The 13,642-nt window shown below is 40.8% G+C and overlaps 1 protein-coding gene across 2 annotated transcripts in view; it reads right to left on the bottom strand.

Moving 5' to 3' along the window:
• Positions 1-1,693: 1,693 nt before the first annotated feature.
• The window catches only part of SPRY3 (sprouty homolog 3 (Drosophila)), a 115,145-nt gene continuing 103,196 nt past the window's right edge, over positions 1,694-13,642 (bottom strand). The window contains exons 1-2 of one of the 2 annotated variants that reach the window (XM_011927765.1): positions 8,815-9,207; positions 1,694-3,256 (exon numbers count right to left, since the gene is read on the bottom strand). In XM_011927765.1, coding sequence (XP_011783155.1) covers positions 2,284-3,150 — 867 coding nt within the window. In that variant the 5' untranslated portion in view covers positions 3,151-3,256; positions 8,815-9,207 and the 3' untranslated portion in view covers positions 1,694-2,283. Of the gene's footprint in view, positions 3,257-8,814; positions 9,208-13,642 lie in introns of those variants that run through there. The other variant, XM_011927766.1, reaches the window with a different exon arrangement.

Raw genomic sequence — 13,642 nt, 5'->3', positions numbered from 1 at the left:
AACATAAGAGGTTACAGGTATTGGTTTGGGTTTATAAATGTTCCAAGAAGCCTAACCTTATATATGGCACCATTTGCAGCAATATCATTAACATTATTAATAATCATCATAACATATTTATATATACAAAAATAGAGCAAAGCAATTCTAGAAGAGGAGGTGTAAGTGAAGGTGTGGGGCTCTGTGCAGCCCAAATGTCAGTACACTTCAGGAAGATTCAGAACCAACAAAAACTGAGTGGCACATATTTCTGTAATATGTATCCAACAAAGGGACATGGATGTCCCCTCTTCCCCTGTGTATGACTATACACTTCTCCCCACTTCTCCACCCTGCAACACACATCCATGCACACTCTAAAAGAGATGATCTATAAAGTTAGAGTCTGGAGGTCTTAAACTAAGTTGGAGCACCTTGATTTCAAGCAAGTGCCCTCAATCTCTGAATTCCTCAGTGAATTCTGGATTCACTTATAGAGGGAAACTGTATAATTCTTGTGTCTTTAAGCAGCAGTCTTTAGGAGCCTGCCATCACCACTGCAGCTTTTTCCCATTGAAGGGGGTTCACAGCACAGGCTCTCTGTATTTTTTAAGAGAGAAGTCAGTTCTCTGAATTATACATCTTTCATCTCAGTTTTTCACTGTTGCTGAAATTTAAGTTCTTAGGCAGCTGCCATTGCAGACAAGCCAGGAGCAAGCACAGTGTGTGCAGCAAAGGGTAGATGCAATGGCGAAGATACAGCTTGGTTAGGGCTTCTTTAAGCTTTTCTTTTCCACACTTGAGCTTCTACAAGGTGACAGAGCCAAAGGTGATGTCCACTGGGGGCAGCCTCAACGTCTGATAGTTAATTAGCTACCTACCATGCACTGGAGAAAGACCACCACACTAACTTAGCATGGTTCCTGAAAAGTAATTGAATGGGAATGGCTTTCTGTCACTGTTAATAGAGCCGTAGGAAAAAGTCCCATGACTCAATGTGGTACAGGGGTAAGAATACCGAACTAGGAGTCAGAAGGCCTATATTCCAGTCCCAATTCTGCTGTTAACTCAGTGTGTGGCCTTGGGCAAGTCCCTTCCTATCTCCAGGCCTCAGTTTTCCCATCTGTAAAATAAGGGCATTGAACTAGATTAATAGTTAAGATTCCTTCCAGCTCTAACGTTTTATGACTTTTTATGTCCATTATTAACGCCTGAGCCATGCAGTCTCAGGGAAGTTAGCTTCTAAGAGAGAACATACCTCTGTATCCTTTGCTTTGTTCATTTAGCTATAAAGCACGTCTGCCTTTGGCACTTGGGTCAGACATACAAAGTTATGAGCATCCTGATTTACTGTCCTACTCAGCATGCTAGTGGAATCTGTCAGTACTATAAGTTGATTATTGAGAAAGGGAGAAAAACTCCAACTAGTTAAACCTGGAAATATAAGATAACTTTGCCGCATGTGCTCACAAACAGGTGAGAGTGATTGTGAGCACATACACACATCGGGATACAGACTATTGCTAGTGATCAGTTCATTACAGTAATCCATTTCCCTTAATAAAAATTAGTAAATACTATAGCATAGCAAAGTTTGGCGTCTAAGGAAACATCTATGGAAAAACAGCACTTTTGGACATGTTAGAGAAAGAGGGAAGGTAGAGAGAGACAAATACAGATCAGGCAGAGAAAGGATCAGTCTGAAAAAGAAGGAGGGGAGAAGGAGAAAGGGAGGAAGAAAGAGAAAAAGTAAAAGTAGAGAGGGTGAGAATGAAGGTGAAAAGAATACAGAACAGAATAATGAAAGAGGAGAGAGGAATAAAGAAGGGCAGTAACAGGGAGAAGGGGTCATATTCCCTGGAAGGTTGAACGCTGTTCCACATGTACCTGTGAAAACCATCTTAGCAGAAAGCTTCCAAAGGCACAGCAGAAAACAGAGTGACGATCAGAGCCTGCATCGAGAGGTATTACACTGGGGAGCCCCTAAACCTCCACGTTGCTGGCCCTGTCAGTCCTCAGTGTTCAAACCTCATACCCATATATCACCTGAATTTGCCATGACAGCCATAAGGGCTGAGCTGGCAGGGTGTAAAGACTGAAGAGGAGTGGGATAGATACTGTGAGAAAGAACAAGGCATCCTGCACCAGGATGTACTTGGTCATTCCCCTGACGCTGCAGGAACAAAAGAGGAGAGGCCCTAACTTTGGCTAGTTTATCACTCCCTCCCCTCTCCAAAGATGAGGCCTATGCATTACTGATGGGGGCTAGAAGGAGAAAAGCTCTGGATCCACCTTGTTGGAAGGTCATACAGACTTTTCCTGGGTCTTGGGGAAGGGTGCACTACCAGAAGAGATCTTTCTGCACACAGTGTTGGTGTGCCTCTTGCAGCGGCAGCCTGGTCGCCGGAGGCTATCGTAGCCCCGTTGGCACAGATGGAGGCATCCACGGGTAGGCAGGTAGCAGCACAGGCAGGGTAGGAAGAGGGAGATGAGGCTCATGGCTGCCCAGCGGACGAAGCAAGAACTAGGCCCACAAGAGCAGGGCTCATCAGCACAGTTGTCTTCATCATCAGTGGAGCAGTGGTAGAAGAGGCCCTTGACACAGCAGAGACAAGTGCCATAATCGAGGAGGCTCTCAGCAGAGCAAAGGCAACGCTGGTTGCACAGCCAGCAGGAGGGGAGAGGGCGAGCTGCTGTGCAGGGGACACACTTGCAGCGCCCACACTCCTCACAGATGAAGAGGTGCTCACTAGGGTGCCCTGTAGATTGCTCAGCTTCTCCCTTCAGAGCACCATCAGCCTTTGGGTGGACCCCTGCTCCAGGCTGGGTTCGGATGATGGATTGGCCTGAAGGTGAGGGTGTAATGCTGGCCAAGAGCCTTTGATCAGAGGCAGTGGTGCTATGAGACATTGAGCTGGCAATGCTAGATTGGCTCAGATGCTGAGGCAAGGGCTGCAGTTGATGGCACTGGCTGAGACTGCGGGGGAGAGAAGTAGGCATGGTAGCCAGAGACCAATCAGACTTGTGGGTTTGCACAATAAGGGAAGGGCTTGAGAGGGCCTGTTTACAGGGGGCTGGAGGCCGTTCCACATAGTCATTGCTAGCATGAGTAGAGCGCAGCTGTTCAATAGGCAGAATTTGTTGAAAATCATCTGTCACCGCAGCATCCATTTTGCCTTGATTTTTAAGCTCTGAGTGGTTTTAAGCCAGGGTGGCACTTATGGTGATAAAGAGGAGCCCTTGTAGTTACATGGATCTCAGGGCACATGAGAAAATCCTAGGAGAGAAGGCATAAAAACAGTAAATGAGAACACACAGGCATAAGTACTTTGCAAGAAACCAACAAAGCTCAGGCCCTATCACCACCGCTACCTTCAATTGCTTTACAGTAATCTTCATGCTACACATTTATTCTGTAATTAACCTCACTTACTTCTTTATAGGCCAATCTGATCATCCCATCCAGACTATAAAGAAGTTTGGGAACAAAGATCAGGTAGCTGATTCTTTTTGTATTCCATCAAATGTCTAGTTTCATAGGAGCAGCTCATTCAGGTATTTGCTAGCAGAGACATCCAAGCCTTGGGTATCAGAATTCTAATACAAATGGCACCTTGGATTACATGCAAAGGCTATTTTCTGAAGCAATGCTGAAGGAAAAGAGAACGCCTCAAAAGTCTCCCATGAGAAATTGCTCATATATATATATATATATAACCAATCAAAATTATCTTTTCAGTGTGAATTTATGATAAGCAGTAATACACAGATAAGAAAGGACATTACTTGATTCAGTGAATACAGGCAAGCAAGGAGAATGCAATAAAGGCAGAGATACAGCAAACACACAGAGGGCAGGAATTAAGCTGTCTGCAGTGTAGTAGAAAAAAAAAGGCTTCCCAAGAGTATAAGGAAGCCAAGACTAATCATCTTGCAGTTCTCCTCACCTTACTGGCTGCTTTAACTTACTAAGGAAGTGATTCTTTTTAAATGGAATGGAGGCTCTAGAATCAAGCTTTTGTACACGTGGGAGTAATACTGGGGATCAAGGAACTATAGAAGACAAGTCCTGAATTATTTCAAAAATCATCTATAATTATACCTATTACTATCCCAAGTCAACTCCATATTGATGGGATTTACCAAGCAGAATCTGCTTGGACTTCTTCTTTTCTGTATCACTACCTTACACAATAAACTGACCTTCTTAAAGGACAGTGACATTCTTATACCATCTTTAAGCTAAGTTGAATATCTAGAAAGCATATGCTTGTATTTCCTTTGTACCATAGTCAGGAAGAGGTGGTTGGTCATTCCCTGAAGGATTTTACCACGCCTAGAACTGATGATGATGACCATGGGGAAAATATTGTACAAATAGTAGACTGCTGTATCACACCACTTAGAAGACTGAAGAGCCAAAAAGGTGTAAATGTGGAAACCTAAACACAAATCCAGGAAATATCCTGGAGGCATTAGGACCTAGCAAAACACTAGCACGAATAAAGTATATATTTGAGATCCATCAGATTTCAGGCCTCCTCAAAATAGATCAATTACTCACACTACTGTATGTGATGGATAGCTTGAATGAGTAATAGAAATGAACAAGTGAGAGAGGATGGTGCTTGATTAGGTTTCCGTAAGCAAGCAAACACGACACTGAAATGGGCCCAAAGCTCAGTAACAGGAAAAACAAGGACTCAGTGGCTAATAATATGACCAGACTCAGTTGACTTTTGAGGCTATATCCTCATGCAAACCTGATTAGCTGAATTTACATCTGTTCATTATTTGAAAAGATTTAATTTGGTTAAAAATAACCTTTTTTGGCATATCACATCAAAGAACCAGTCTGACAAAAATTTCACGTTGTAACTAGTTGTTTTGGTGTTAAATAAATGCATCATAAGAGAATGCAAATAAATATTATGGAAACTCTCAGACTCAAATATTTATGTCACTTTTGTCAAATCACTTGCTTTCTTTGGACCTCAGTTTCACTATCTATGTTAAACTGAAGGATATGTGAAGTGAACAAGGTGATCTTGAAGGACCTTGAGCCATTATGGTCTGTATTTCTTTCTATAACTATACAATTTTCTAAACTATTTCTTTTCATTCGTATCTTCTACATCTTCAAGTCCTTGAGGGTAAGGTGGGCAATGTACCCTTATGTATTTGGGTATTCAAAAGCAAAATGTATGTTTCCTTTATTTACTTGCACTCAAAGGCTCATGCAACCTGCCACCTCTACCTTTGCTGTATCTTTATAGATTCATAGTCTCAGCATTGGAAAGGAACTGGCAGCTTTCATGCAGACACCCAAATAAAAAAGGACACATTGTTCATTTGGCTTGGAGGGTATGTAGATGTAGGAACTTGGGACTGGGAAGAGTCTTTTGACAAATTTATGAGAAATAGATTTATGTCCCATTGATCAGCTAAAGAATATGTAGAGCCCTGCAAGTCCTTTGTACTGTAAGAACAATCATATACATGCTGAATGCAGTTTAGACTAATTGATTTCCCAAAAGAAACTACATTCAAAACATATTGAAAATTCCAGGAAGCAATAATTTAAAGGAAGGTATACAAGGTCTTAAAGTTACAGGAGATAAACAGGTGAGATTCCAAAGACAGGATTCTAGGGATGTCACTAGGTACCTCAGGGACATGCCCAAAAGGTTGAAAGCTAATCTGGGAGGAATCTGGGTCATAACATAAATGACTCAGAAACAATAATGAGAATTATGTTCAAAGGGGAGCAGAAGGGTACATGGTGTTTAGATTGAAAAGTTGTATTTCAATATTGATTATATTTCTGCAAGATTGATAAATTGAGATGCTTGGTTGGATGATTAAAGGAAGCTGTGGGCATCAGTCTGAAATAATGATGTACTGTCTTGCCTATAAGTAAGGGGACTGACAGGATGAACTTAGAAGGTTTCTTCCTGCTCTGTAGAATCTTTTATTCAAATGGACTCTGGGATCTAATGTGGGAGACCTGCAATAAGTGGACAGTAGGACCTGAATAAAATCAGAATGTTGAGTAGGATTTAAGGACTGAATGACAATAAATTGGTTGCCATTCAGGATGTGCTGAATCTGTCTGGCTAACAGGATGAACTGAAATAGATACTGCACAGGAAGGTAAGAGAGAAAAATATGTTGAGAAAGGAACAGGCAAGACACTGCTGTAGCACATAGGCTAGATGAAAAACTACCACTACATGAATGTTTATGATTTAGAAATCCACCCACTAAAGAGCCATTCATTGTGAGCAGCAACAGTTAAGAAACTGACTGTGCAGTTGGCCAATTCCATATTCTATTGAATGAGAGAGAGAGAGAGAGAGAGAGAATGTACACATCACATATTATTAAATAAGAGCAAAGGTGATTACAGGTCTTGGCTGCACATTGACGGGATCTAGTGATTTTTGTCACGTAGTGCCTCTGCAGTAATGAATGATGCATTGTAAACCCACTCCCATCACAGTCTCTCTGGCCAGGTGCTCATAGCTTTCTAAACAGTTTTTCTGTAGCCCTGAATTTGCCATGTTCAACCTAAAAAAATTTTCTTTTCTTATGCCAATTTAGGGACTAGAAAGCTAAGCCCATTCAAGAAATGCTAATGTTTGTTAATGAAAGAAAATGTATTTTCTCCCTGGAACCTAAAATCTGCCATGTTGAGAATAAAGTTGAAAACTTTCCTATCGAAAGCCCTTCTATGCTAACACCTTAAGACAGTTCTGATTTCTATGGTAAATCCTTTCTGATACAGTATGACTCAATGTTGATTTCAAAGAAGAGTGGGGAAGAGGAGATCCTGGCTCTTGTTTTCTCCCACTCCCGTGGGTTCAATGCTGTTTTGTACCTTACTGTGTAACGGCTCTTAGGTGTGTTGCTTTTTTCTATGCTCTGCTGTTATATACACTCCTTCTCAGAATAACTGAAAGCAAACATAGGGGGAATTTCTGCTTTGGCTTTATATGTTTTCTTAGTTCTACTGTTCCAAAGTCTGCTCTCTAAAAATCCCTCTCTGTGCAAAAGCATTTGCATCTCTATCAAAGCACTCCCCCCTTACAAATACCAAGTTGTATATAGTTTACATTACTAACCTCTCTGCCACTGACTGGGCCTCCCTCCTACCGCATACATCTTGTTGGAGCTGCCAGGTTCTCACCACATTTAACTCTTAACTTGTCACTTTGCTACCCTAGTCCTATTCATTACTTTAATGGTTTCATTAAGACTCATAGCAGTTTATTTCAAACCAGGGAGTCTTGCAGTTTTAAGACCTTGAATTTTAAAAGATATAGGTCTTTTAGTGATGAATGATACAGGGAAAAGTTGTAATACCAAATGAATTCACATACTTCTAATCCTGAGGAAAAGTCTAAGAAGAAGCTGGTTGTTCATTTAAGAAGCAGGAATTTTTTTAAAAAACTAAAATCCTTTTACATGACACAGGAAATTTAAGTTCTAGTCCTAATGCTAGCTCTACTTTGCTGTGTGACCTCTGTTCTGGTCCTGTTTCTTCATCTGCAAAATAAAAGGAGGGTTTTTAAAGGCCTTTCTTGTCCAGATGCTCTAAATTTTATGTTGGGTTTGTTGGTTGCATTTCTCTGTTTCAAGTCTTTAAGGAAGAATTAGTCTCCTTTCCTTTTGGTTCTTTACTTCCTCACTACTCAACTCCTCAACTCTTAAAAAATATCTTCAAATCTAAGTCACTCAGATCACTATCTAGACTGTTTCACAGCTAGAAAGACCTACAAACAGAACACAAAGAGACAAATATATAGAATGTTATAGTAATGTATTTGTACATGTTTATTTAGAGGCAAGGAGAGCAAGACCAATATTTCATTGTGGATAAAATGCTAGCCTGTGCCTTACTTGTATTTATGAATGCAGTCGACTTTTTGGAAACAAGATTTAACACCTGGTATATCCAAATTCATGTGATAACACATCATGATACGGTGAGGTTTTAATATTCCCAGAAAATCAACAATAGTTTCCATTTCAAAATAGAGTTTCTGCTTAAGAGTTCAAGGTCTGTTTTCTGTTCATCCAACTTGGTTTGCAGCATGCAGAGGTGAATGATAATTATAATTAGTTAGCTTCATGGAAGTGAGTGTGCAGTAAACCATTGCCCTAGGTCGTATCAAATGCCTATTGGCTAAGTAGACATGCTCACAGGTTCTCACTTTTGACAACATTTCCATATGCCACACAGCGACATGTGCACACGTACCCAGGCACGGATCCAGAGATTTCTAAATCACTGCTCTGACTCAATGTAAGTGGGGGGTTATGCCGTGTCAGCTTGCGCCATGTCTACCCAGGGCAAGGTGATGTGATGAAATCTGAACGATGCACAGCCCAGACTTGTGAGCCAATAGCAGGCTAGCCCCATGCTGACAGGATGCCCGCTGGGCAGCCAGACTGGCCTTAGCACGGGCTCTCTCTCTGTCCTCAGCTTGGGTGGTTAGGCTGCGTTTTGAAGGGTTTAGGCAAGTACCAAAATGCATTTAAAGGCTAACAGGCTAGAAATTAAATTGACATTCGCCTACAAAAATATTATTTTGAAGTTCTATTTTGATTTACACATTTCTAATATGGATAGTTTTCTGCAAGAGCTGGTTTATTTAAATATCATTTAAAGGGTTTTCATTTTATTTTATCCACGCGCTTGCGCGCGCGCGCGCAAGCGCGCGTACACACACGCACACACAGAGACAGCACAGGATGGCTGGAATGAATGGCAATCTGTGCATTGCATAGAAAGAATTCTGGGTTTTTAAAGAGCTAATTTCTATGGCTTACCTTGAGGAAAGGGCTTATCCATGCTGAGAAAAGCAGAAGAACTAATGCCCCATCTGGCTCCAAGGATCTCTTCTCCTCAGTCTTTAGGTTTCTCCACCTCTCTTCCAAAGTCTGAATGAAAACTCTTTCACTGGCAGACAGTGCAGCCAGAAACAGAGATAGTTCTGTCTTGTTCTTTGACACAGCAGAGAAAACAGAAAATAAAACGAAACAAAACAAAACAAAAACAAAAAAAGGGGGAGGGGAGAGTCAAACCTGTAGTGGCTTTGTATAGATTTTACAGGCAGATCTAAATCTTGATGCACGTATTCCCCAAAGAAAGCTCAGCAGGGTAAGTTGTTCACCTCCTCCTCTTTCTCCTCCTCCTCCTCTTTCTCCTCCTCCTCCGCCTCTTCTTTCTCCTCCTCCTCCGCCTCTTTCTCCTCCCCCTTCTCCTCCTCCTCCTGTTTCTTTTCCCCCTCCTCCTCCAGTATTTTCCTTCCCCTCCTCTTGCCCTCCCCTTTCCCTCCTCCCCTTCTTCCTCCTTTACCTCCTCCCCCTCCTTCTCTTTTGCCTTCGCCTCCGCCTCCACCTCGGCCTCTCTCTCCTCCAATCTGACAGATGAACCGAAGCAGCAGAAACTGCAGTTGTAGACACAGGGTATCTCAACGGAGCAATAGATACCGCCAGTGTGTGATTATTTATATGGCTCAGGGTGTGTTGATATATAATCTGCAGTGGGGGCAGGGAGTGAGGTTGCAGTGTGTTCAGCTTAGCTAGCTGGCTGTTTTGTGAATGTAGATGATTTCTCGAGGTCTTGTGAATGGGTTATAGCAGAGGATGGGAAAGAAGGGATTTATTGCTCCTTGTTATAATTTCTTTCTCTCCCCCCCGCCCCCGCCCCGGTGTCGTTTGCTTTCCCGGAGCTGTAGCTCTTAATGCTTGGCTAAGTGGCGTCATCCAGATGAAATTGAATCGACCCATTAAAACTCCCCATAGGAATCTCTGTATCCGGTCCCTGGGTAATGACTGAAACAAAATGTAAAGGAACGTGGGGGTGGGGTGGAGAGTAACAATTTTAAGGAGGTCTCATTTAAATATCTTTGCCAATCACATTTCTACCAATCTACTCAGCCTGTGCGCAGTGATTGCAGCTTCAATAAGATGAAGAGAAAGAGCTTCTCCTTTGTTTAAGGGTTCCTCCCACCTCTTTTCCTCGTCTGTTCCCACTTTTTCCAGCCTTAATGATTGTCCATCCATTGCCACTGGGAAACCATTACCCAACCTACTTTCCCTTTAGCATGGCATGCATTCAACAACAAATATTTATTAACTGCCTTCCTTTGTGCTAGGTGTTGTGGATTCAATAAGGAAGACAGACAGCATTCCTGCCTTCATGGAGCCTCCCTGGGACTGAAAATAAAGCAGCCTTGGACATTTTCTCTTAAAGCCAAGGACAAAGCTTTCTGTAAATTACCCTCAGTCCACTGTTTAATTCAATAGGAAAGGATCTTTCTTCTGGGCATCCAGACAGAAGCACTTGGATGACAGCAAGCTTTATATTTAAAATAAAGGAGATCTGATTTTAAATCCTATTTCAACGGACAAGTGGCAGGAGCTTGGCCATCAACATTCTTAGGATGCTTTGGTTACCTCATCTATAAAATTGAGATGGTAAATGGTGACAGTTCAGAGTAAAACAAACTGTGAGTCAGGAAACTGAGATTCTTAATCTTATTCTGACTCTTTGTGTGACCTTAGCAATTTACTTCCCCTCTAGAGTGTCAATTTTTACATTAACATGAGGAGATCTGATTAGGTAATTGCTAACGTCCTTTCTAACTCTGACATTCTGTCATTTACCCTCTCTCAGATGTGTTAAGAAGACAAAAGAAAGCATTTGATTAAAAAAAGTACAGTTGTGGTGTGGGTCTGCATTCTCCTGTGTGTATGTATGTGTTTAAGGTGCTCCAAACAGTTGTGATGACATGTATGTATGTATGTGTGTGCGTGCGTGCATGCCTGTGTATGTGTGTGTGTGTAACTTCAAAACAAATCCAACTCTCTTTTCCCATTTGGAATTTCTAGTCAAGAGATTTTCCTACGTAAATTCTCTTTTGTGGCTCATACCTTTTCCTTACTCTTAACATTGGCTTGAGCTTATCAAGATCATGAAAACCCTTAAAGCTAAACTGTAGGTTCATCTACAGAAGAAAATATACTTGCTGATATATTTATTCACCCACTTATTCAACAAATATTTATTGCACATTAACTATGTGTCAAGCACTGTACTAACTAGATTCAGGTCAAACAGATCAGGGTTCAAATTTTTGCTCCTCAACCTGGGAGCTACCTCACTTTAGGCAATTCAATTTACCTCTCTGGCATATAGCAAGCACCCCATGAATAGTAGCTATGAATGTTAAGAAATTGTTCTTGCTCTAATGTAACCCATAGGAGAGGCAAGAGATTATTTCAATTTGAAGCCCTTTTATTTTTTAAAGTCTAACTTTAAAGTAGAATAGCTGGGTTGCCTAATTGCTTTCCCTCCTTTACTCTGTGGGCCTATATTAAGGCAACAATGAAAACAATTGGGATTATTCAACCTTCTTACCTCTTAGGATTATACCCATGACAAAAAAAAGTTAAATTGATGATCATTCATTCATTCAGCCTGCTATGGGCCACTTACTAAAGGTTAGTAATTCAACAGTTATATTTCCTGCACTCCTGGAATTGACATTCAAGTGTGCAGGGTGACATGTTTACTCTTTGCCAGGTGCTGTTCTATGAATTTTACATGTTTTAACCTATTTAATTCTCACAACAAACCTATGAGGTACATTTATGAATTGTACTGATTTTTAAAATGAGAAACCAAGGTCCAAAGACCTCAAGTAACTTGTCCAAGTTAATTTGCAATTTGCAGATCTAGGATTTTAACTCAGGCTGACACTCCAGAGCTTGTACTTTTAACCACTATACCACAGTATCAAACCATCTGCAAATCCCTTCAGGGATTTTTGTTCTAACTTTTTAAAATTATTTGGTAAATGCTATGGTCTGAATATTTGTGTCTCTCCAAAATTCCTATGTTGAAACCTCTCCACCAATATGATAATATTAGGAGGTGGGGCCTTTGGGAGGTGATTAAATAATGTACGTGGAGCCCTCATGAATGGGATTAGTTCTCTTATAAAAGAGGCCCCAAACACCTGCCTTGCCACTTCCATCACGTGAGGACACAGTGAGAAGGCGCTGTCTATGAGGAAGTACGACTCCCCCAGACACTGGTAACACCTTAATCTTGGACTTCCCAGCCTTTACAACTGTAAGAAATACCTTTCTGTTGTTTATAAGTTATCTAGTCAAAGGTGTTTTGTTACAGTAGCCCAGTAAGACTAAGATAATATTCCTGGATATTCTATAGGCCTAGCAGTCACTTATTGCAAGAAAAGCCTTGCCTAATCAACTCTCTGTTCAAAAGACTAGTTTAGAACAGATTTGTCCTCTTCTTTGTGCTCCAGAGGCCCCCTTTGTGCTTACCACCATTGCAGAACTTATCACCCTTTACTATAATTGTCTGTCTCCCAATTTAGACAGTGATCTCTTTGAGGGCAGATATAATATTTATTATATTTGTCTTCACTGCACATCCCCAAGGCCTAGCATACTGATCAGTAAATTAATACTTATTGAATGAATGGATAACCAGTTTTTGGAAATCTACATGAATATCTTTATTTGTTCTTTAAGCTGTTTTGTTTTTAAAAGACAAATTGAAGTTCCATGATTTTTGATAGGCTATCACTATAGTACAATTATATACAGAAATTTGATGGTGAGACATTACAAAGCTCGCTATGTATTGCCTGACAACTTCTTTTACAAACTTGTTACATTCTTGTAGCAGTGCACTTCAGAAAATTTGTTTTCTTAGCTCCTTAGTTAATGGTGTGCTCTTCAGAAAACATATTTTGACAGATTCACTGAGTAGTCCAAGATCATGCACCTAGTAAGTGACAGTGTTGGGCCTAGAAGTGAACACAAGTCTCCTGTTTCCCAATCCAATGCCTTCTTTCTCTTTTGAAGGCACCTTGCTGACATTAATTCAATTCCAGTTGAATTTGGATATGTTGTCTCAGCACAGATCAACACATCTATTTCTGAAAGCCATTGATTCTCAATAAATAAATAAGTAACCTTGAAGGACACCAGAAAAGTCACCCTGCCTTGGAAATATCTTCTTTACTAAGTCTGTTTTAGAAATCTCTGAGTCATGATTTTGTAATGAATAAAATACATCTTTCCACGCTTTGTAGTAACTGGTTGTTCACATCATTTCTGATATGAGAGTTAACTCAAAAACATATTGAAAGAAGGGAGAGTATATCTAACAGAGCATACTGAAAAAGAGACTAGGGCATGGGTGAAAGTGATGAAGGAGTTACAAATGTTGCAATAAATTAGATAGGTAAGGATTCAAAGAGGAATTGAGATCTGGGCAGAAAATGAATAACCATATATAATTCACATGAAGGGTACATGTGGAAAGCTGGAGTGGTAGCAATGTGCATGGAGTCTGCGAAGAGCGAAACATTCAGACTGTCTTATGTAAGAGGTATATTGAAGAGAGGATTGGAATATATAATGTTGGAGAATAACTCGAATGACAGGCAATTTAGACTTACTGCTCTGGGAATTAGAAATACATTTTAGAACAAAGGAATAAAGTATGAAAATAAGCCACATTTAAAAAAGATACACTGGCCGGGCGCGGTGGCTCAAGCCTGTAATCCCAGCACTTTGGGAGGCCGAGACGGGCGGATCACGAGGTCAGGAGATC

Source organism: Colobus angolensis, unplaced genomic scaffold, assembly GCF_000951035.1.
Source record: "Colobus angolensis palliatus isolate OR3802 unplaced genomic scaffold, Cang.pa_1.0 Scaffold744, whole genome shotgun sequence".
Taxonomy (NCBI): Eukaryota; Metazoa; Chordata; class Mammalia; order Primates; family Cercopithecidae; genus Colobus; species Colobus angolensis.
The sequence above is the reverse complement of the archived record's forward strand: the minus strand, read 5'-3'. Positions and strand labels throughout refer to the sequence as shown.